The sequence below is a fragment of the Hemicordylus capensis genome, chromosome 2 (assembly GCF_027244095.1).
Source record: "Hemicordylus capensis ecotype Gifberg chromosome 2, rHemCap1.1.pri, whole genome shotgun sequence".
NCBI classification, from domain to species: Eukaryota; Metazoa; Chordata; class Lepidosauria; order Squamata; family Cordylidae; genus Hemicordylus; species Hemicordylus capensis.
The window spans coordinates 148,170,032-148,192,051 of NC_069658.1; the positions used below are offsets into that span (position 1 = coordinate 148,170,032).

Here is a 22,020-nt window from a genome sequence, read left to right on the forward strand (position 1 = left end):
GTGTGTGTACAATTTTCCATAGTGATGAGTATTTATAGACAAGAGGTTCCATCAGGCAGACGAGGGACAACAACACAAAACACAATATGGGAATTCCCCATATTGATCATAATCTATACTGATCTGGAAATTCGTAATCCTTATAACTGAAACATCACCTGCAACTCCAGGAGCCTGGAAAACTCTTCTGATTAGTCTTTTCTGTGTTTTCCACCTTCTCCAAATATGCAGGGGCACGGAAAATCAGAGTGTGGAGCAGAGAGCTTGTTTTGCAGACTACAAGTGAGCCTGTGCCAGGACTAGAACAAGCACTTGCCTGGAAGTGAGTAAGGAAGAGCTGCTGTTTGGGGTGTGTAAGGAGTTCACACTCTGTGAGCTCTCCCATTATAGCCTTGTCAGGCTGGGAATTTAAGGGTGGTGACTTCAATGTGAAGCCCAGTCATTTCCGATAAGCATGACATCTCTTCCATCAGTGCTTGGTGAGCACTCAGTACAGGATGGCTCTGTACAGGCTGTTGTGGGGAGAAAATATACAGTACTACGACGATATTCTGCTCTGTGTTTGATTTGTGTGACATACAGGCACCCTTTCTGGGTTTTGTCTCCTTATCGCATTATCTCCTGTCTGAGATAAGGCCTTGCAGAAAGGGAGGGCTTGATTCTCAATGGCTGTCATTGTGTTCTAAGTAAAAGGAGTTGTGATCTACAACATGGGGAGTCCCCTGCAAAATAGGTTTCCCTGTTTCCCTTGCCACCTGCCCCCATCTCTCCTAGTGACAGGTAGTTTACTACTTTTTAAAAGTATGAGTTTTTGGAAGAATTGTTACCAAGGATTATCTTGCTTTGTTTCATTTTTTCTACTCCAGGCCCTCTGGAAGCTTGATTGCATCCACACAAGATAAAGCCAACAAACATGACGTCGTGTTCTTTGAAAAAAATGGACTTCTTCATGGTGAATTCACACTTCCCTTCGAGAAAGGTCAAGTCAAGGTAGGGGATCCCTTTTCTGAAGAGGCTGTAATAGTAATCTTATTCAGTCTACGGACTCCTTACTCTTGTGTACTGCTATTGTTTGAGTCGTTTTTTTGTTTGTTTCCTTTGTTTGAGTAGTTCAGAATTATTTTTGAATGCATTCAGTTATGAATTGTGAGGTTTTCTAAAGGAGATGGTACATAGCAGAAGATATCTCTTTAAAAAAAAAAAAACATTCTGGTTGAAGTGAAGCACCAATCTGTATTCCTTTAGGTGAAGGAGCTGCTCTGGAATTCAGAGTCTGTGATATTGGCTGTATGGTTGGAAGAACTGAAAAGTGAGAGTAACCCTCAACCAAAAGCATATGGTAAGAATACAATTATTATTGGAAGAGTAGTTTTCCTGGACTGGTTCATGCAGTCAGCTGTGGCCTCCACACAATCATCTTGACTTGTCCATGACAGTCCTCAAGCACATGTATACCTGCATTGGCATTGCTGGGGGGGCGGGGGCCTGTGTTTGCCCTCATCCCTGGTAGCCCTGCTGGTTTTATGGGTGCACGGACACCAGTGACACCCCTGCGTGTGACATCACATGCAAGGGGTGCGTGGCCAGAACCCTGAAGGGCCCACGCAAGATCTCTGGAGCTCTTTCTCAGCTGGTGTTTGCTTGCTGGGTGCTTGCATTTTCCTTTCCCTCCTTCACTCAAGGGAGAGAAAGAGATGGAAGGGATAGTTCTGTAGCTGCTACCACCTGGGTAAACACTTACCATTTGTGTTAAACTAGGCCAGGTGCCACACTATTGGACTCATTCAAAAACCTTGAAGGCCCTGGGGAGTCAAAGCTGAGCCTGTCCTATTGTGGGGTTTAGCTTGCTCTCCTCCATCATACATTATATAAATGTGCTTGTTTGTAGTTCAGCTGTGGACTGCAGGGAACTATCATTGGTACCTGAAGCAAAGCCTGCATTTTGGTAGCTCAGAGGACAGCCCAATTGTGTCCCTGGCATGGGACAGAGAGATTCCATATCGGCTTCATGTCTTGTGTCAACAATGGCGTCATTTCTGCTACGACTGGCAGTGGAGTACTGACCGTAGCACCGGCGAAGAAGCAAGTGACCCGGCCCATGTGGCAGTCATTGATGGAGGTATATCTTCAGGGGGCAGTTTTCCTTCTTTGTTTTGCAAGGTAGTCTGTGTGTGGAGGAGGAGGAGACAGTGATCAGGATTCGCTGCATGCTGGCAAACACTTAATCTATACCTATTCCCTTACCTCACAACCTTCATTTCATAAGGGATTCATGAATGTCACTTAAGGATAGAGCTGTATGTTGGCTGTGCTCCTAGGAGCATCTGAATGGCTCTTGTGGGAAACAACGTGCTGGCTTAAATGGATCCTTGTGGTTTGATCTGTTAAGGCAGTTGTTGCATTCTTATACTGCAGAAGAGCAAAAACAAACAAAACCTCTGCAGAATTTATTTGCCTTCAATGTAGGCCAGGTTGTTTGTTTATGTACAACATTTTTACCCTGCCCCTTCCAGCACACTGCTCCTTGGGGCACCTTATAGTAATAATAACAGCAACAAGAATAAAATATGACAAAAACACAAAAAGGCAACAGAAACACAAATTGAAATCAATGGCACAGAGGCGAAAGTGGTTCAAACTGGTATTTTTATCTATATGTATAATACACTAAGGTTGTACGTGGCAAACCTCGCCCACACAGTGCTTTACCAGCCGGAGGTTACAGAGCAGAAGCACAGTGGTGATTGGGCAGTGGGGATTCCATATGCAGATAAGGAAGAGAAGTGGGTAGCATGCGAGCGAGGGAGTGAGCGGCGGGAAGGGGACGAGCGAGGGGGCGAGTGAGTGAGTGAGTGGTGGCTGAGAGTGGGTGGCTGACACAGCAATAAAGTAGGGGCTGGGGGGGGCAAGGAGAGAAACAAAGTCCTAGCGCACAGATGTTCTGTGTGGGTTCAGCTAGTTGTTGTTGTCGTCAGCATATTGCTGGCAGGAGGGCTGAGGCTGAGGGAACAGTGGCTTGCCTGAGGCTACCAGAGGTGAGATTTAAACCAGGCACTGCTTTGCTCTGCTCTCACACTCTTAGGTATACATCACTTGTGTACACCTAAGAGTGTTCACAGTGCCTGGCAGCTGAACATATGATACCAACTCCATTGAAAAGCCTGTGTCTGAGATAGCATTGGGTGAAATGAACATTCTCTCGGTGGCATTATACTTGTGACTGCCCATGAGCAAAGTGTAATTTGGTGTTGCAACCATCCAGTGACAACTGCATGTGTGAACCTTGGCTTTAGCTTTAACACCACACCAGCTCTCCCCAGAGGAGACAAGTGAGATATTAAAAACTTGCTTCAGATCTAAGTATTGCCCTCTGCCTCATATCCAAGATGCTGCTGCTTGTCTGCAAAGCCTTGTTGCTTTTTAAAAAAACCGCGCACGCACGCACTCTCTCTCTCACACGCACACACGCGCGTGCGCACACACACACACACACTCTCTCTCTCTCTCTCTACCTTTAGATCTTATTTGCACATTTTGAGACATTTAACTGGTATCATTTTGGCTGTGTATCACTTGGTCTCTACCTGTCACTACCTCCACACACATGTGCATTTGAACGATTTCCCTCTTTTTCTTGTTTCAAAGACAAGGTGCTGCTGACAGCCTTTCGGCATGCTGTGGTCCCCCCACCTCTCTGTACATACGTACTCCAGCTTCCTTGTACAGTCAATCAAGTTGCCTTCCCGATGGAACCTTCTAGGAGTGGGGATCTTGCTGTCCTGGATGCTAGTAACAGGATTTCAATTTTTAGGTCTGGTAGGTAATCTGTACGCAACTTTAACTTTAGCCCTTTCTCTGCTGCTATAGGTCCAAGGGCATCTGACGGATGGGTTATCGTGACCCACATGACTCCAAGAGGCAGGACAATGTAATTAGGAAAGGTTTTAAGTTCGGGAGTAGCAGGCTCCTCCCCAGTTCTTTTTGTCCTGCAAAAGGCTCCAGGCAGACTCCTCAGCGCTCAGCGCTGCTACTTTCGTTTTCATTTTCCAGCTCCTGCTTTTTTATTTTGCTTCCCCTCCTCTTCTCCTGGGCCACAATTTAATGGCAAGACCCCTCAGAGTACTTCACGTATGCGTTCTGAGGGGGTCTTCCTTGGCTAGCCATTTGCCTCAGCAGCCGCCCGTGACCCCTCTTAAGAGCTTGCAGTCATGGGCGGTTTGCTTGCAGCCTGCAGCTCTTCCAGAACCGGAGAATGCCGCCGATCAGCTGTTTGGTGGTGTTCAGGCTCCCTCTAGTGGCCAGCTGCTGAGCAGGGAACCGGGATGGGCTGAGATTCCGCCTCCGCGCTCCCCGTCTCCCTCCTGCCGCTCACAGACGCTTCAGGGCAGCCCGCTTCAGCAACGCGGCCCCCAGACGCTCCTCTAAACGTGGGCCTGCCAAAAATGGCATCAGCGGCTTCGTGACAGCATAAGAAGGCCTCGGCAAGGCCGGCAGCGGCAGGAGAGGACATGGCTGCAGATACTGTGCTTTCTAGGGCACAGCCACAGCAACGGGTGGTCACCAGGAACACCGCTTCAGCCCAGCAGGAGGTGGTGAGTGCAGCCCAGGCAGGGCCTAGTCAATCTGACCCCTTAACAGGGAACCTCTTGGGGTCATCTAGCCCAACCCCGCCCAGCCCTTCTTCCAGAAATGTAACGCAGTTGCCATCTGATATGCCTACCTCATGGGGTCTGTGGATAGAGAACCTTCTCTCCACCGCTTTTGAAAAATATGATGCCTTGCAATCAAAAAGGTGTAAGCGCTCTAGGCAGTCATCCAGGGCTTCTTCCAGTGCTGAATCATCACCTTCTGAAAATCCTGCTCCTAAAAAGGCAAGGAAAAAGAAAAAACATATTAAAAAATCCAAAAAGTCCAGGTCCAGGTCCAGGCAGCGGGAAAGCATTGCCCACTCTTCTGAGGGCTCTGACCAAGGGTCCCCTCTCTCTGGGCTCACTTCCCTCAGGGATGCGGTGAATGTGGACAGCGAGACTGCCCAGGGTGTGGCTCTAAGACAATCTCCTGGGGATCCCACCCACCCACAAATCCTATAGGCCATGAGGACCCAGACCACCCTCGTTCCGAGGGTGAATGGTCCGACTCTCTTGATCCAGACTCTCCTGAGGCACCCCTCAAGCTTTCTCAAACCCCAGATTTGCCCCCCCGATGTCCAAAACTGTAATGGCCCTGGGGCTCCCCCCCCCCGCATCTCAGGAGGCCCAGCCAACCGGCAAAAGTGCCTTAGTTTTTCTGGGCTCTAAGCAGTCTGTTATTTCTCCCCCACTGCCTAAGCAGTTTGTGGAAACAGCCAAAACCAAGTGGTCGTTTTCCACCTCCTTTAAAACAGCTACTGCTGTGACTAACAGATTGTACACTTTCCAGCAAGAGGGTAGTGAAATATTCAGTATGCCTCCTACAGATGCGCCTGTGGTCCAATTGATTTCTGGTTCAGTCCTGTCCAGAGATGGCGAGTCCGCCCTCAAGGACCTGGCAGACAAACGCATAGAGGGGGCCCTAAAATGCGTTCATGATGCTTCAGCCTTGTCCATGAGGACCTCAGCGGCAGCCTCTATGGTAGCCAAGGCTTCCCTTATTTGGCTGGATGATTTGATACAAGATCCTCCCTCGGACCCAGTCAGACTGCGCCAGATGCTCTTAAAATTGCATAAGGCGCAAGCATTCATGGCAGATGCCACCGTGGATGGCCTGCGTTTTGCCGCGAAGGCAGCTACTTCCTCTGTGGTAGGCAGGTGTCATTTATGGCTTAAATACTGGCAAGTAGATGCCACGTCTAAGACAAATTTGGCTTCTGTTCCATATGATGGCGAAAAGCTGTTTGGGGATGCGGCTCTCAATGAGGTCCTTATCGAGTCTAAGGACAAGAAAAAAGCTATGCCCTCTGCAGCCAAAAAACAGGACCGCCCCCAGGGCAGACAGTCCTTTCAGTCCTTTTGACCCTTCCGATCACCTTTCGCCCCTTTCGATCACCCTTCGCGGGCAGGGACAGGGGGTCAAGGGCTCATCGCCCCTACTGGGGCAGAGCCAGAGCTTCTAGACAGCAGTTTGGGAACCGGGCCTCCTTCTCATTCCAATCCAAGCAGCCAAAACAACAGGCATGACGGGACGGGAGAGGTGCCCCTAGGTGGTCGCCTCTCCTCTCACTGGCACGCCTGGGAGGCCACCACATCAGATCTGTGGGTGCTCTCCACCATAAAGGAGGGCTGCTCCATAGAACTGTCCAGCCAACCCCCCCACCCCCCAGGTTTCTCCCTACAACTTCCTCCAAACGCAAACAAAAACGCCAGGGCCTTCAAGAGGCAATTCGTCACCTTCAGGACATCGGCGCCATAGAACCAGTGCCAGCCCATCAGCAGGGCCTGGGCGTCTACTCAATCATCTTTACAGTGCCCAAGAAAGACAGGTTGTTACGCGCAGTACTGGATCTGAAGCACATCAACCACTTTGTCCGCAAGCGCACCTTCCGCATGGAATCCCTGAGATCCATTGCAGAGGCCCTGCATCATCTAGATCTGCTCATGTCCATAGACCTCAAGGAGGCCTACTTACACGTACCCATTCACCAGGACAGTCGCTATCTCCTCCGCTTTCTGTAGGCAAGAGTGCACTACCAGTACAAAGCTCTCCCATTTGGTCTCTCATCAGCCCCACACATTTTCACGAAGGTCCTGGCCCCCGTGATAGCGCACCTCAGACTTCAGGGCGTGAGGATCTTTTGGTACCTGGACGACCTTCTTCTTCAGTCGAAGTCTGCCCTGCTGGACCTACAGACCACCCTCCACACGCTCAACGCTCACGGGTTCGTCATAAACGAGGCAAGGAGTCAACTGCTACCAGCGCACCAGATTTTCCATCTAGGAGTCCTGATAGACACTCAGCTGGACAAGCTGTTCCTGTCCCGGGACCAAAGACATACCCTGGAAGCAGAAGTATGCCAGGTCCTGAAATCCAACCGCACTCCCATCATGGCCCTGGCCAGACTCCTAGGCCTGATGGTAGCAAGCCTACAGTCCGTGCCTTGGGGACGCTTCCACCTGAGGCCCCTGCAGTGGTTCCTCCTCCCTTTTCATGCAGACATAGCGGTCAAGTCCAGCAGACAGGTGAGCCTTCCCCAAGAGGTTCGGCATTCCCTTCAGTGGTGCATCACCACCCCACACTTATCGGTGGGAAAGGAGTTCCTAGACCCTGCCAGGATCATCGTGACTACAGATGCCAGCAGAAGGGGATGGGGAGCTCACTGTCAGCACCTCTCCGAACAGGGAAAATGGTCGGCAGAGGAACGCCAACACAGTATAAACTGGCTAGAACTCAGAGCCATTCGCCTAGCCTTACAGGAGTTCGAGGCCTCTCTGCTTCACCGCCACGTTCTGATCCGCACGGACAATGCCACGGCGAAGGCCCATGTGAATCGACCAGGAGGCACCAGGTCCCAGTCCCTCCAGGCGGAGACAATGTTACTGTTCCACTGGGCGGAACTCCACATAGCATCCTTGAGGGTGCACCATGTGCAGGGGGATCTGAATACTGTAGCAGACTGGCTGAGCCGCTCTGACCTCCTCCCAGGGGAGTGGCGCCTGCACCCAGAGGTCTTTCTGCTCATCACGGAATGCTTCGGGTTTCCTCTAGTGGACCTATTTGCAACACCTGCCAACTCGCATCTACCCCGCTTCTTCATGAGGTTTCCCTGCCGCCAGGGGAAACAGTGGATGCCCTCTCGGTACCATGGCCGCGGGGCCTCCTCTATGCCTTCCCTCCCACCCCTCTGCTGGCGAGGGTCGTTCGCAGAGTAAAACTCCTTTGAGCCCAGATTGTCCTGGTGGCCCCGTACTGGCCACGGAGGCCATGGTTTGCAGAGCTTCTCAACCTCACTTCCGAACCTCACCTGCCACTGCCTGTTCGACCAGATCTTCTACAGCAGGGTCAGGTTTCTCATCCGGATCCAGGCTGGTTAAAGCTAGCCTCCTGGAAACTGAACAGCGCCTCCTGAAGCGCCATGGATACCCGGCATCAGTCCTGAACACTATGCTAGCTTCCAGACGTTTGTCTACCAACCGGATATATCAATCTACGTGGAGAGCCTTCCTCCGCTGGTCAGGCCGTCACGGGGTCCCGAGAGGCTCGGCCTCCGTCTCTCACCTCCTACAGTTCTTGCAAGACGGCCCGGACAAGGGCCTCTCTGCAAACACCCTGAAACGCCAAGCCTCTTCCCTCGTGGGTCTAATTCCAGGGACATCTAAGGGTGCGGGCCGGCGCCATCTACACCTGAGACGTTTTCTACAGGATGCTACTCTCCTGTCCCCTCCGGTGGTTCATCGTTTTCCCACCTGGAAGCTTCACACTGTTCTCAAGGCCCTCCAGTGTCCCCCCTTCGAACCCTTGTCCTCTATATCCTTACGCATACTCTCACTCAAGCTCGCATTTCTAGTAGCCATTACCTCGGCACGCAGAGTTTCTGAGCTCAGGGCTCTTTCCGTTCACAAGAACCTCTGCATTTTTTCTGAGGACTCTGTGAGGTTAATCCCAGACCCCTTTTTTCACCCGAAGGTAGCATCCCCTTTTCACATTTCCCAAGATGTAGTGCTACCCTCCTTTTACCCTCATCTGGTTCACCCGGCTGAGAAAGCATGGCATAAGCTGGGCGTCCACAGATGCTTAAAAGCCTACATAAAGCGGACCAAACAGTTTCGGACTTCTGAGTCCCTATTTGTGTCCTTTCTACCACGATCTATGGGCCAGCCAGTGACTCCCGCCACCTTAGCTAGGTGGCTTAAGGCATGCATTTCTTTGGCATACGAATCCCAAGGCCTCAGGGCACCCCCCAAGGTTTTGGCCCATTCTGCCAGGTCAGCGGCCACCTCAGCGGCCTTCTCCACCAACGCCCCCGTCCAGGATATCTGCCGAGCGGCGACCTGGCGGGCCCCCTCTACCTTTACCAGACATTATAAACTAGATATGTATGCATCTGCCCAGGCAGCGTTCGGGAGGTGCGTCCTCCAGCAGGTGCTCCCTGAACGGTAGTTGCTGGTACCCTCCCTATTGGGACTGGAGCTTTGGTATGTCCCATCCGTCAGATGCCCTTCGACCTATAGCAGCAGAGAACGGAGCATTGGTTACTCACCGTGAAGGCTCCTTCTTGCTGCGAGGTCCAAGGGCGTCTCGACCCTCCCTTGTGCCAGCTCCTACCATCCAGGTTCCAGGTTGTGTCTTATTCTGCCATGTGTTTACGGTATGTTTGCCTAGTTGGCGTGTTTTCTCCTGTTTTGGAGGTGTTTTTTGACTCATTTTACCTAGTTTACCAGACGTGGCTTCGCATCGTTGTACCTGTCGCTTCTGGTACTAAAAGAACTGGGGAGGAGCCTGCTACTCCCGAACTTAAAACCTTTCCTAATTACATTGTCCTGCCTCTTGGAGTCATGTGGGTCAAGATAACCCATCCGTCAGACGCCCTTGGACCTCGCAGCAAGAAGGAGCCTTCACGGTGAGTAACCAATGCTCCGTTCTAAACCGCAACTAGGAGATTGGCTTTTAAACTGTCTTTTCATTTTGTGGATGCAGGTGTGTGGCCACGGTTAAGGAAGCTTATCCTTTGTATAGCTGTAGTCAGAAAGAACTATTGAATGAGGACATCTGCCTTTATCCTTGTCTTAGACTGAATTGTCCTCATTGTTTTCTGTTTGCAGCTACTTTTTTCCTTTAGTAGTAGTAGCAGAAGATAAAGTGGCCAATGCATTCTTTTGGCTTGCATGAGACAAAGGTTTGTTAGGTGCATCAAATATCCCTGGTGGCTGTATATGGAAAAACTGGACAATGGTTGGTTTTCCAGCTTTCTAGTTTCAGGGAACACTTTCTACATTTTTTATTTATTACATATATATATTCCTCTTTTTTCATCTTGGAATTAATGGCAGCATACATAAGGTTCCCACTCACTTAGCCGGCGTGGTGTAGTGGTTAGAGTGCTGGACTAGGACTGGGGAGACCCAAGTTCAAATCCCCATTCAGCCATGATACTAGCTGGGTGACTCTGGGCCAGTCACTTCTCTCTCAGCCTAACCTACTTCACAGGGTTGTTGTGAGGAGAAACTCAAGTATGTAGTACACCGCTCTGGGCTCCTTGGAGGAAGAGCGGGATATAAATATAATAATAATAGCTGAGAACTAATCAGACCTAGACCTGCTTTGCTTCAGCAAGGCTGTTTCGTGCCGTGGGACCAATGCGCAGAGGACTGTGTGGCACGTTCTTGGGCATATGGTCACTTCATGCAAGGTGTAGGCCATGTCTGTTGGAACATATCATTGCCTTGTGAGCTAGAAATTTGCCCCCGGACACACCTGTTGCTCTTCCCCAGCTGCACATTGCAAGCAAAGATGAGTAGTTGACAGACAGGCTACTTTGAAAGACATTGCCAAGTTTTTAATTAAGAAGCCCTTGGTAAGCATGCAAGGAATCCTGCTTGGTACACAGTTTGAACTCCACACTACTAAGGCATTGGTCTTCAACTGCCCATGATTGATCTCACAGTGGCCCACCACAGGGTTTTTTTTTTAAACAGAAGTTGTGTGGAGGAGAGAGAGAGAGAGAAAAGAAAAATGGACATGCAGTGGATCTTGTGTTGCAGGTTGGGATTAAATGTGAGTCTCGGGTTAAGACTATGAGTGTTGGGAGTTTAGAATGATATAGAAAAGGGGGAAGGGGGTGGCCCTATGACAGATTGTCTCTTTCCCAGTTTATTTGTGGCCTGGGTGACTAAAATAACCAGTTAACTCAAATTCAGTAGTAGGAGTGAGTTATGCAAGTCAAGAAGACTAGCAAACATTTAATTTGCATGTTTAATTATGATTGTACATCTTGTTCCAGATTTTTTAAACGTTTGGAGTCTGCAGTAGATTAATGGAGGGAATGATGGGATTAATCTGTAATAGCTGGCCACCTGATGAAGATTAGTGTCCATTGGGGTGCAGTAGGAATAAAAGTTTTCCTCCCCGTCCCAACCACAGCACTCAGACCATCTCTAGTTCCTGACTCTTTGTTAGGAACTTGGTAATTTTTTAAATGCTGCTTTCCATCACCACAAAGGCTGGACATTAGCTCTCTTTTATGAAAGAAAGAACCATGTAGGCAGTGAGAATGAGGAGAATCCACTTCATCCTTTGAGGGATCGGGAGTGGCTTAGGAATTACAGATTGCTGCTTTTGGAGAAAGCAACATCACGTCTCAAGCCTAGAGTACGTCTTGCTGATCTGAGGAATAATGGGTGGGTATCTCCACTCAGGTCTGATGAAAAGAGGGAACTGCAGGCAGACCAGCCAAGGAGTAGGCCAGAATGGGTCCACTGAAACTCCATGACCACTCTACAGGCTTCTGAGTCAGATCTGCTTGCTGATCTGAGCAGCTAGGATAGCTGCTCTTGCTGAAGCAAGCTTTGTAATGTGCTCAGTTTGCCTTTGCCTGTCTCTCCCTCACCTTTACAGGTACGGGACCTGACATTCCATAGGCTGCTCTAGCTGTCACTGGCCCCTATCCACTTGTCATGTTTGCTGAAAGGAATGTATCTCCCTCTGTGCTTCCATCATTGTTTGATCTTGTTGCTTCTTCTGGTGTGCGCAGAACAGATTACGCTGGAAGGGCAGTGTGACCGATGCCAGGGGGAAACTGGATGCTTTTGAAGTTGATATTTTCAGTATTTTATGCCATTTGCCCAATTCTTCATTGGCAGCTGGATTTGTGGATTTGCAGAGTGTTGGCTGGTCATGCGAATATCTGGATCTTCATTGTTATGATAAACATATGCAGTTAGGTTTTCTCTCGGCCATCTGTCACATCTGGATTATCTTTTTTTTTAAAGCCACATATGATCATTGCTAGTTTTTCTTTTCAGTCACAGCCAGGGATGCAAAAAGAAAGAAAGAAAGAAAAAAGGCAAAACTGGAAACCAGCAAGGTTTTCTAAGGTCAAGCATGTAAGGAAGGATTGCCCTGAGTGTTTAATTGAAAGGCACCAAGTCTCAAGTTTGCCTCAAAACTATAGCCTCTGGCTTTGGAATCCTTCTTCCAGTGAGTAGCCAATGGTTGCATTTAAGGACAATGAGAAGACAGTGCCCAGGTCCACACTCAGCAGTACTCATGAGAAAATGACTTCCTGCCTTTTTCAGCAACCCAAGTGCCAAGAACTATTTCTTTGAGTACCAGTGGCAAATGGGATTTTTGCATCCCTGGTCATGACTTTGAAATAGCAATTTTATGATAAACTTCCCAGACTGGTGCTGATGTAGGCCTGTGATGTATTCTGTTCACTATCTTTTTGACAGATGGCCATGTGGATAAGGAACCCACAGTTAAAGTTGGTGCAGTTGGTGGAAGTGGATTTAAGGTTTCTGTTGCGGTCCCTCGGCTGGAAAAGTCATACAGGTACTGGAGGATAAATTGGGAAGGGAAGATGAAATGAACTTCAGAATTTCCAGGGCTTTTAGAGAAAGCCACTGAGTAGAGGCTGTGTGATGGTTCTGGATCACCTCCCATTACCAGGGTGTTCCTTTGCATGCTTTTCTGTGTTTTGGTATCATGGCACCATTCAGGGCAAATGAATTGTACCCCCAGCATTTCAGACCATATATGACTGTTGCTCAAGCTCTCCAATATATCTAACCAGCTCTACAGAAGGTAGGGTGAGAGATCTCTCCCACCACATACAGAACCTTGGATGTTAGGGCCTTCCAAGTAATTACAGAAGTGTGTCCTGTTGGGCACTTTAGGAAAACTAAGGAGGAAATTTGGGACAGAAGTGGTGACTTGTTTGACTGTGTTATCTTCTGGAGTTGGCATCATAATGCTATTTAGGGCTATAAGAACTGTTATGGACTAATGAAGGGGTAGCTTGAGAAACAGCAGTGTCCAGTGCTCTTCCCTAACTTCTGCTATCTTGGGACCAGTTTACATATGGCCTTGGTGTGTAGAATCTGAATATGCTGGGGCCACAGAAAGGAAACTTGGATTCACCCTTACTGGTGAACCAGGGCTGATGTATGATGATGGGTCCTACTCATGTAATGTGTATCCACTTCAAGAATGGGTTGGGGCATCTATGGCTGTATGTATCTATGGTTGTAGGCCTCTGTTCACATCCAAGGTTCTATGTGGAGTGGGAGAAAGCCCTGCAACTTGTTTCCTGTACAGCCTACACTCTGGGGCCATGTGTGAACTTACTGCTAGATTTTTAAAAGGCAAGTGTATCTTTGTGAGTCACCCTGATGCCATAGGAAGTGGCCTTATACCAAGTCAGACCATTGGCCCATTTTGCTCATGTATTGTCTACGTTGACTAGCAGTGGTCCTCCTAGGTTTCAGGGTTTCTCCAGCCCTGCCTGGAGATGGCAGGGATTGAACTTGGGACCTTCGGTGTGCAAAGTAGATGCTCTACCACTGAGCTGTGGGCTATGGGCCCATCCCATGAGTACCTTACAGCAGACAGTGCTCACATGTAGTCACCCATCCAGATACAAACTAAGGCAGATCCTGCTTAGCAAAGGGAACAATTTGTGCTTGCTACTGCAAAACCGCCTTGGGATTTTCTTAATGAAAGGCGGGGTATAAATTTAACAATAAAATAAAATAAATAAATAAAAACCAGCTCCCCACCCTAGCACAGGCTTTGGTTATTGCCGCAAGCCTATGTGAGGACATTTGGCTAAAGCTGATTTTTCAGAACAGTGGCTCTTCTTAGGACCACAGATTACATTACACAAAGGCCAACTAGTTTGCTGCCAAGTGTAGGACTTGCAGCCAGTCATGTACATCACATTCGTACTGTACTCTTTTAGGCATGAGAAGAACATCTTAAATGTATTCCTAACTAATGTAATGTGTAAAAGAGGCCTTTTGGCCTCTTTCACACATGCATATCCTCATTTGATTTCTCTATGCTTGGTTATTGCACACCAGTTGAATGGCTGAGTTAACTCACTTGCAAAGCACTATGATCAAAGTGATGTCAGGAGATAGGAAAATGCTGGCTGTGATGGACCATTCACACATGCAGGTCATGACCTGCTGTTGCATGATGAATATGCATATGTGAACCAGCCCTTAGCTTACCTCAACTAAGTTAACAGTGTACACAGCTCAGGCAAGGTTATGAAGAGTCCCTAGATAGTCCCTTTCCTCTATTTGCCTTTTAACTCGGCAAAATTGATTATTGGGCTGAAACGTGATTCCTCCAGTCCAAACGATGCCAAGAATATTATTTATTCCATTTCTACCCCACCTTTCTTCCATGCTGGGGCTCAGGGTGGTGTGCATGGGGTTCTAGGTGATCTCCCAGTAGACCCTGGCCTAGCCTGGACCTGCTGAGCTTCAGCAAGGTTAATGCCTCAATTGCCTTCAGACCAAAGCCTGGGAAGAGTACACGTGTACTCTGTGCCACCTTAATCTGAGTGTATTTTAGTAAGTTGAACAGTGTGGAGGGTGGAGCTGGTTTCTCTACCTGATGGATGTGTCTTCATCCTTTTGGGACTGTCACAGAATTGACCTTGGTGACAACAGGGAAAGGAAAAATCCACTGGGGCTTCGCCTTGTCACCTGGCTACAAGATGACCTGTTCCTAGCTGTTAGCCAGGGACTCCTCCCAGCTCAGACTATCATTCACCATCTGAATTTGTCTTCGTCGGCAGAGGAAGGACGTGTTGATATCAGGTACTGGGCAGGGTTTTATGTCTACTGTGTTAAGTTGGTTGTTTTTTTTTTAATGGCTTTGAGTGGTCCTAGATTGCAGAGACCCCCTTAATGCCCTTTTGGAACTGACTATTGTAACTGCTGGCAAATGCAGAAAGCCAGTTTTTATAGACCTGCTTGCTCTTGCAGTAGTCAGTCTGTGGGCAACATTGCAGCAGAACTGCCCTTGTAAGATGCATCGTTAGTGGGTGTTAAAACAACACTTGGAATAAGGATCCTTGTTGAGATCATTCATCTTGCCTGTCCCCTTTTTATTGGTGACTTTGGTACACATTGCTTGCTGACATGCAGAGTGTGCCCCTGCCATAAATTTATGTGGGCTCGATGGAGAACCCATGCACATGAGAAGTAGCATGAGATACATGAGAAGTAGCCATAATCTTTAAGTAGGTAATTGTGCAATGCAAAAGCTGCACACTCCACTCCCAAACCTGCACCCAGAAACCTAAGTTTTGGGCGGTATACAAATGTGTTAAATCAATAAAACTGACAAAAATGGATCCAATAAAAGCTGTTGCCTTTCCTCATTTGTACATTTCTTCTTCTTCCCTGAGGATAGCATGAGGGCAGCTTTTGCGCCAAAGAAGAGTTCAAAGTCCCCTTACTGTTGTTTTTCATTCCTTTTTATTGTTATGTTTTCAACTGTTTTATGTATGTTAGGGCATACTGCTGTTGATGTCCACACTTCTGTCCCATCCCTCTCTCCAGTAACTTGCCCAAGGCTACCTTGCGAGGTTATGGCTGAGTTGTGCAGCTACCCTACTGGCTCCAGGAACATGTGTTTGGAAGCCTTTATAACTCTGATGAAAGTTACCCTCTCTGTGCCTGTTACTGTTTTGTAAGAATCTCGTTGCAGAACAGATTCTGATTTGGACTCTAGAGAGATCTACACTTTGCCATACAATCATTGCCACAGATATTACTGAGTACAGGTTGGGTGTTGCACGGTCACCTTTCTCTCTTTTCTTTTCCTTCTTGTAGCTCACCTGTGTCAGTAGATGGAGTTGTAATCAGCCTGTGTTGCGATCCAAAGAACAAAGTAGTGGCTCTGCAACTCTCAGATGGTCAGATAATGAAATACCTCTGGGGTATGTATTCTTATTGATATTCCCATCAGTTGGCTGGACTTGGAGAGGGGCTGCTGGTCTTCTGCACATGCGTATAGAAGGTTTCAGTTTCAATCCTTGGCCTCTCCAGTTACAAAGATCTCTGATATCTGGAATATAAGCAGTTCTTCTGAGCTGGATGGACTGGTGGTCTGACTTGGATTAAGGCAGCTTCATAGATTCCAATTCAATTAAAATCCATTGGCTGATTGGGTATTTAAGAACCCCTGTAGCCTTGTCCAGCACACTTCATATTCACATCTACCAAATGCTGGAGAATATGGTGTATTATTCAGTTGTGGCCCCTCGGCTTTGGAACACCCTCCCTGAAGAGCTTCGCCATGCTCCCTCCCTCAGTGTTTTTTTAAAAAACTTCTTAAAACACACCTTTTTAGGGAGGCTTTTTAATGCTCCATTTTGGGTTATATCTGGTAGATTCTTTAGCTTTTTATAATTTTCAGTTTTTAGCTTTTAAAATAACTTTTCATTTGAGCCCAATAATGATTGTGGTTTTAAATCTGACTTTTAACTTGCTTGTTTAATTTGGTTAATTTTATTATTTTTATTGTATCTATTTTATTGTTGTGAGCTGCCCCGAGCAGTTGTTCACTGGAGGGGCAGGGTAAAAATATTTTAAATAAATAAATACTTCTAGTAATGTTACATACAACTGTGTATGATATGTACATTTTATATAATATCCCTAGATTTTTTTTCCAGAGCCTGAGAGAATGTCAGGTAAACTGGCAGGATCGCCAGGGCCAATCTTGTCTATGAGGCCTGATCTCCCTCAGGGCAGCTCCACACTGCAGTAAGAAACACCCATGTAGCCCTTGATGTTTCCCACAATGGACATGAAAAGGGTGGACAATCTTGCAGAGGCCTCTGGGGCATCCTCTAGTCTAGTACTCTGAGAGGAGCCGAGCAGGTTGGGAGCTTTGCCTGGCCAGCATCATCCTCTGAGCAAAGTTGCTCAGGGCAGACCGGGCCTGTCTCTTGGGTCAGGGTAGGGCCAGATGTGGCCTACTGGATGTCAATAGGCCATGCCCTGTGTATAACCTGATGCATCAAACACTGCTTTTCCAGAGATTCCTTTTGAAAGAACCAGATGTGAATCCTAGTGAATCATCCTGCATCCAGCCATATATAGTCATCCGGTAATATATAGTCATGGCTTTATTGCAAGTGCTTGATCAGTTTTGTCTGTTACACTTTAGGAGCTGAAATGCCAACCGTCATCCCTTGGCTGAGCAGCAGCGGTGCAGCTGTCCGGTTTCCCTCTTGGTGTGTGCAGACTGCACTAGCTATGATTGGTGGTGAAGTAAGTAAACAGTGAGCACAATGACTTTGACCACATCAGTGATAACTTGTTGGCATGCCCCCCCCCCAGTCGCAAAGTATTGCTGGTTTGAATCCTCGTTTTCATTGTTTCTCCTGGTTGTCACTTATACCTGATGAGTGGACAGTTCTTGCCATGATGATCAGGAGACTTGCTGCACCAGCATAGAAATGCTTAGGATAGGCGTATGGACAGCTATGCTAATGTCATTTTAGATTGTGAGCCCTTTGGGGACAGGGTTCCATCTTATTTATTTATTATTTCTCTGTGTAAACCGCCCTGAGCCATTTTTGGAAGGGCAGTATAGAAATCGTATTTAAAAATGAGGAGGAGGAGGAGAAGTGGCATTATGTGAGGATTGCGAAAGCATTGTGTGGATGCAACAGGCAGATGCCTAGAACTGTTGCCCATACTCATATGAGTTTTAACTGATTTATTAAATCTAAATAAACTTGTGTATTAATGACAATCATGATTTTGAAACAAAGAATGTACTTTGTTTCTCGATTATGCATTGAGGTGCTGACGCAAATGTCATCTTGGAAGAACTTTGTATGGGAAAGAGAAGAGGAAACTGTTTCAAATCTGCTGCTCAGTTAATCAGGGGTTATCATCTGATCGATCAGAAGGTTTGGAATCGAACTGATCTACTAAAGGTTGCAGACTTGCAACTGCCTCTGTGTGAATGTTTGAGGTTTTGATATTTAACAAAGATTTTGTGGATTGTAAATCCATTGTTTGTTTAATTTCTAATTCTATGCTGTATCCTGTTTCTTTGTCATCTTAGGAAACCGTCTTTGGCCTGACTGATAGATGTCGTTTTTTCATTAATGATGTTGAGGTACCAGGTGTTCTTACTGCTATCCCCCCCCCCCCCCCGTTTGCCTCTCTAACAAGTAAAAAGTATCGGTGATCTTCCTTGTGATAACTTGGTGAGAGGCTGCTTCTCTGCTTTTCACAGGTTGCCTCAAATGTTACATCATTTGCCATCCATGATGAGTTTTTGTTGGTGACCACACATTCTCACACCTGCCAATGCCTGTCTCTGAAGAACACATCCCTGAAAGGTTTGTATCCCAATGTGTCTTGCGGTAATGGGTTCTCTGGTTGTTTTCTTCATGCATCTCTTCCTCCTTCACATGTTGCTGCCCTCTCATCGAATACACACATCCATCAAGGGATTGCTGTTGCTTCTGATTCTTCAAAATGACAGCTGTTGTGCTTTTGGGGGGCGTTTTTGATGATAGGTCATTTTTCAGTTTCCCAGTAGCACAAAGACACGGAGAGTAGTTTGCTCCAAACTGTATAAGCCTGTCAGGAGGTCTATGCACAAACAACATAAACTATTTGTATATTGAATGCACAGTGTGGTGGCATGATTGCATCCATTCCTGGCCCCAGCTTGCTTCTAAGCAGCATTCTACAATTGTTGGCTGGCCTTGGTCAGTGAGCCACAATTGTTGTTACCTGCCCCTGTCAGTGAAGATGCCCAAATAGCTAAGCCTTGCACTTTGCTCTCCTGGGAGCAGGAGAGAAAAGTATGGGGTTGATTAAGGTATTCAGGATGCCACCACCAAGCAAGTCCTCCCCTCTGCTTTTCTCTCCTGCTCTGGGTCAGGGAAATACAGGGTTCAAATAAACATGGTACAGCCTAGATTAGATTGTCCTTTTTTCTATAGTCAGGAGGGGACATGAAGGGACCCCAAGAGACTTAATGGAGAGATATCTCACCCTGGTAAGAAAACATCTGATTAGGCCTTGATTATTAACAGTTCCATTAAAAGGTTCTGCTGACTGCAGGAACATGTGTTTTCAGCTAGTTGATTTCAGGATACCAGAGTCGATATTTCATGGATTGTTTGTTTGTTTGTTTTACTTGGAATATTTATATCCCTCCCCTCCAGTGCACTACTGCTCACAACATTAATAACATAGATACAATGTAAAATAAAAGATTAAACAAGTTACAAGACCAGGCTAAAACCACATTTGAAATTACCAATTTGTTTTAAAGTTTCAAATTAAAAGTTATAAATAAAAAGTGAGATCTATAAATTTCTCGGATATTAAACTAGTATTGGTGAAAAGCACATTCGTTTATTATTACCTGTTATGGTTTCCCATCCAAACAGTTTATAGGACAAAAGCTGCTTAGCCCCAGCAATTGAACTGCATCATATGCTTTCAGGCTAGACTCTGGATTAATATGCAGAATTGTTACTACTGTCAGTTCATAATGGTTTCCCATCTCTGTAAATGGTTGTAGATTGTGTGTGTGTGTGTGTGTGTGTGTGTGTGTGTACGTGTACACATGGGTGCTTGTGTTTGTGTGCAGTTTGTGGTTCTTTTCATTAGGCACTTCTTCCTCATTTATAAAGAACACAAACAGAAGGGAAAGACTTGCCTTTTGAGTTAAGTTTTTTCTTCTGCTGTCTTCAGCTTTGCAGTCAGGTTTGGGCAGCACATCTGTCCCCAACAGTGAGACCCTACGCAAGGTTGAAAGAGGATCACGGATAGTTACAATTGTGCCACAGGATACAAAGCTAATATTGCAGGTCAGTATGCTTTGGGTTTACATGTGCGGGCCAAAGCTGCTTCCTCCGACATGGTTTATTTGTTATATGGATTAAAAGTAACTGAGTCCCATGAGGAATCCCATGTTGCAGCTCTTCCTAGACTGCAGCTCTTCTTCAGAAAGAAAGTAGGATGAGTCAAACATTTTCTCTGCAGCAGACCATTCAAATTGGCATGCCAGGAAGAGAGTGAAGCTGCACCCTTCTCCCTGACATTCTAGTTTTGTATATAATAATAATGATAATGATAATGATAATTAAAAAATTTGATTTCTATACCGCCCTTCCAAAAATGGCTCAGGGCGGTTTACACAGAGAAATAATACGGTAAATAAATAAGATGGATCCCTGTCCCCAAAGGGCTCACAATCTCAAAAGAAACATAAGATAGACACCAGCAACAGTCACTGGAGGTACTGTTCTGGGAGTGGATAGGGCCAGTTACTCTCCCCCTGCTAAATAAAGAGAATCACAACGTTAAAAGGTGCCTCTTTGCTAGCAGGGCTTCCAGACACACCTCCCTGCCCTGGGCAGCATTCAAACCTATGATTCTCACCTGCAGTCTGAATTGATATAGCCCAAGAGCTTCACCACTCCTGTTTGACTAGCTTGGCAAAAGAGATTTATGCTGCAAAGACAGATTCCATTTCCAGCTGTGTCGGTTTTGCATGTTTAAGTGACTGACTGCCCAGTCCTCTTAAACTAGGAGCTGTTGGAGCTCTGCCTGTGCCTCTTTCAAATCTCTTGGGGTAGAAGAGTGACTCTAGGTTTGATTCAGGAAAAAACCCAGTGTGTCTCAGCTATTAGAAGTTTGAGAGAGACTGTGGTAAGACTATTTATTAAATAAATAATTCCATGCGTGTTTTCAAGGCATCTCTCACCATCAGTAAAATTCCATAAAGCAATGCTCTTAATACGAAATGGAAAACCGGAAAGCTGGGTCCTCCCTTCTTCTTCGTGGTCTCTGTGCATCACACATGGGATTTGTGCCTGCGCAGAGCCACCATCTGGAAACTTCCAAAGCTCTACCTTATTAGGAAGAAAGAGCGGGAAAATCAGCTCCCCCTACAGAAAATATACCTTACTCCTTCAGTCTTTCTTCGACTGCCGCAGCTACTGCACCTCCGGCTCTCTTCTCCAGCTTTGCCTGGGGAAACCAAAGAACATATTGTCTTTATTACTTTATTACTTCACATTTGTTTTCCTGTTTTTTCCTATCTTGCTGTCCCCTCGTTTACTCATCTATCACATTTTGCATTTTGGTTTTTATCGGGAACCCTCTCCCCCCTTGTTTCTCCCCTTTGGGCCTCTTATGGCCACAAGGACTATATTCAAAAATTGTACTTGCTGCTTCTCCAGGCTTATCTCCTCTGATGGCCACTCCTTGTGTTTGACCTGCTTGGGGGAGCCTTACCAAACAGACCTCTGCTCAATCTGTAGCAGCTTTACTAGGCAAGCCCGTCACAACAGGGCCACCTGGCTCTGCGCCTTCCTTTGGGAGAGGGCTCTCCTAACGAGCTCCCTCAGTATCAGAGATTTCAGGGCTGCCTCTACCCATCTCACAATCTCTCCCCTAGACGGGAAGTATGCTAGTTGAGCAGACCATGCAGGCTGCTCCCAAAGTGTCCTTCGGGCCACCAATATCACCGCTGCCCTCAATGACTCCTTTGCCTGCCCCCACAGTTCCTCTACTACCGGGACTGTCGGCTGCGCCACGTTTTCGCTCTCCGCCTTCGGCTCTGACCGTACCTCTGCCTTCCGCCCCCGCTGCTGGCCTCTCGCTCCCAGGCCCAAGCGGCATCCCGTCAGCTGCAACCAAGAAGGCAGCCGCAAAGCATAGGAAAGGGGAGGAGCTGAAGTCGAGCTTGGCAGGAACGCTGCCAAAGTCTGCGTTACTTGTTGCAGCTGCTGCCTCACAGCCGCCTGGCTCGGTACTGACAGAGGCCACATCAGAACCGAAGAAAAGGACGAAGAAGAAGGGCAATCCCCTTAGTACCATCTGAGGAAAAATAGAGGGAGGAGCAACCAAGGGGCAAGAAAAAGAGAAAAACTAAGCACTTAGTGCCCATACAGCCCTTTACTCCAGTCGCTCTGGAAGGGGAGTGGTTGGACCAGGAATCTGTACCATCCAGGGCAGACCTGCTCAGTGATGACTCTAGTGGGCATAGCAGGAACCCTAGCATCTCCTCTAAAAGGTCACAATGCAAGAGGCATATAAGTCA

At 47.2% G+C, this 22,020-nt stretch overlaps 1 protein-coding gene across 2 annotated transcripts in view; it reads left to right on the forward strand.

Moving 5' to 3' along the window:
* ELP1 (elongator acetyltransferase complex subunit 1) overlaps window positions 1-22,020 on the forward strand; it is a 65,327-nt gene that overhangs the window by 11,287 nt on the left and 32,020 nt on the right. The window contains exons 8-19 of one of the 2 annotated variants that reach the window (XM_053296440.1): window positions 232-322; window positions 867-990; window positions 1,246-1,339; window positions 1,889-2,119; window positions 3,646-3,816; window positions 12,363-12,462; window positions 14,571-14,741; window positions 15,762-15,868; window positions 17,104-17,207; window positions 18,013-18,066; window positions 18,187-18,292; window positions 19,665-19,780. In XM_053296440.1, coding sequence (XP_053152415.1) covers window positions 232-322; window positions 867-990; window positions 1,246-1,339; window positions 1,889-2,119; window positions 3,646-3,816; window positions 12,363-12,462; window positions 14,571-14,741; window positions 15,762-15,868; window positions 17,104-17,207; window positions 18,013-18,066; window positions 18,187-18,292; window positions 19,665-19,780 — 1,469 coding nt within the window. The remainder of the gene's footprint in view (window positions 1-231; window positions 323-866; window positions 991-1,245; window positions 1,340-1,888; window positions 2,120-3,645; window positions 3,817-12,362; window positions 12,463-14,570; window positions 14,742-15,761; window positions 15,869-17,103; window positions 17,208-18,012; window positions 18,067-18,186; window positions 18,293-19,664; window positions 19,781-22,020) is intronic. The other variant, XM_053296441.1, reaches the window with a different exon arrangement.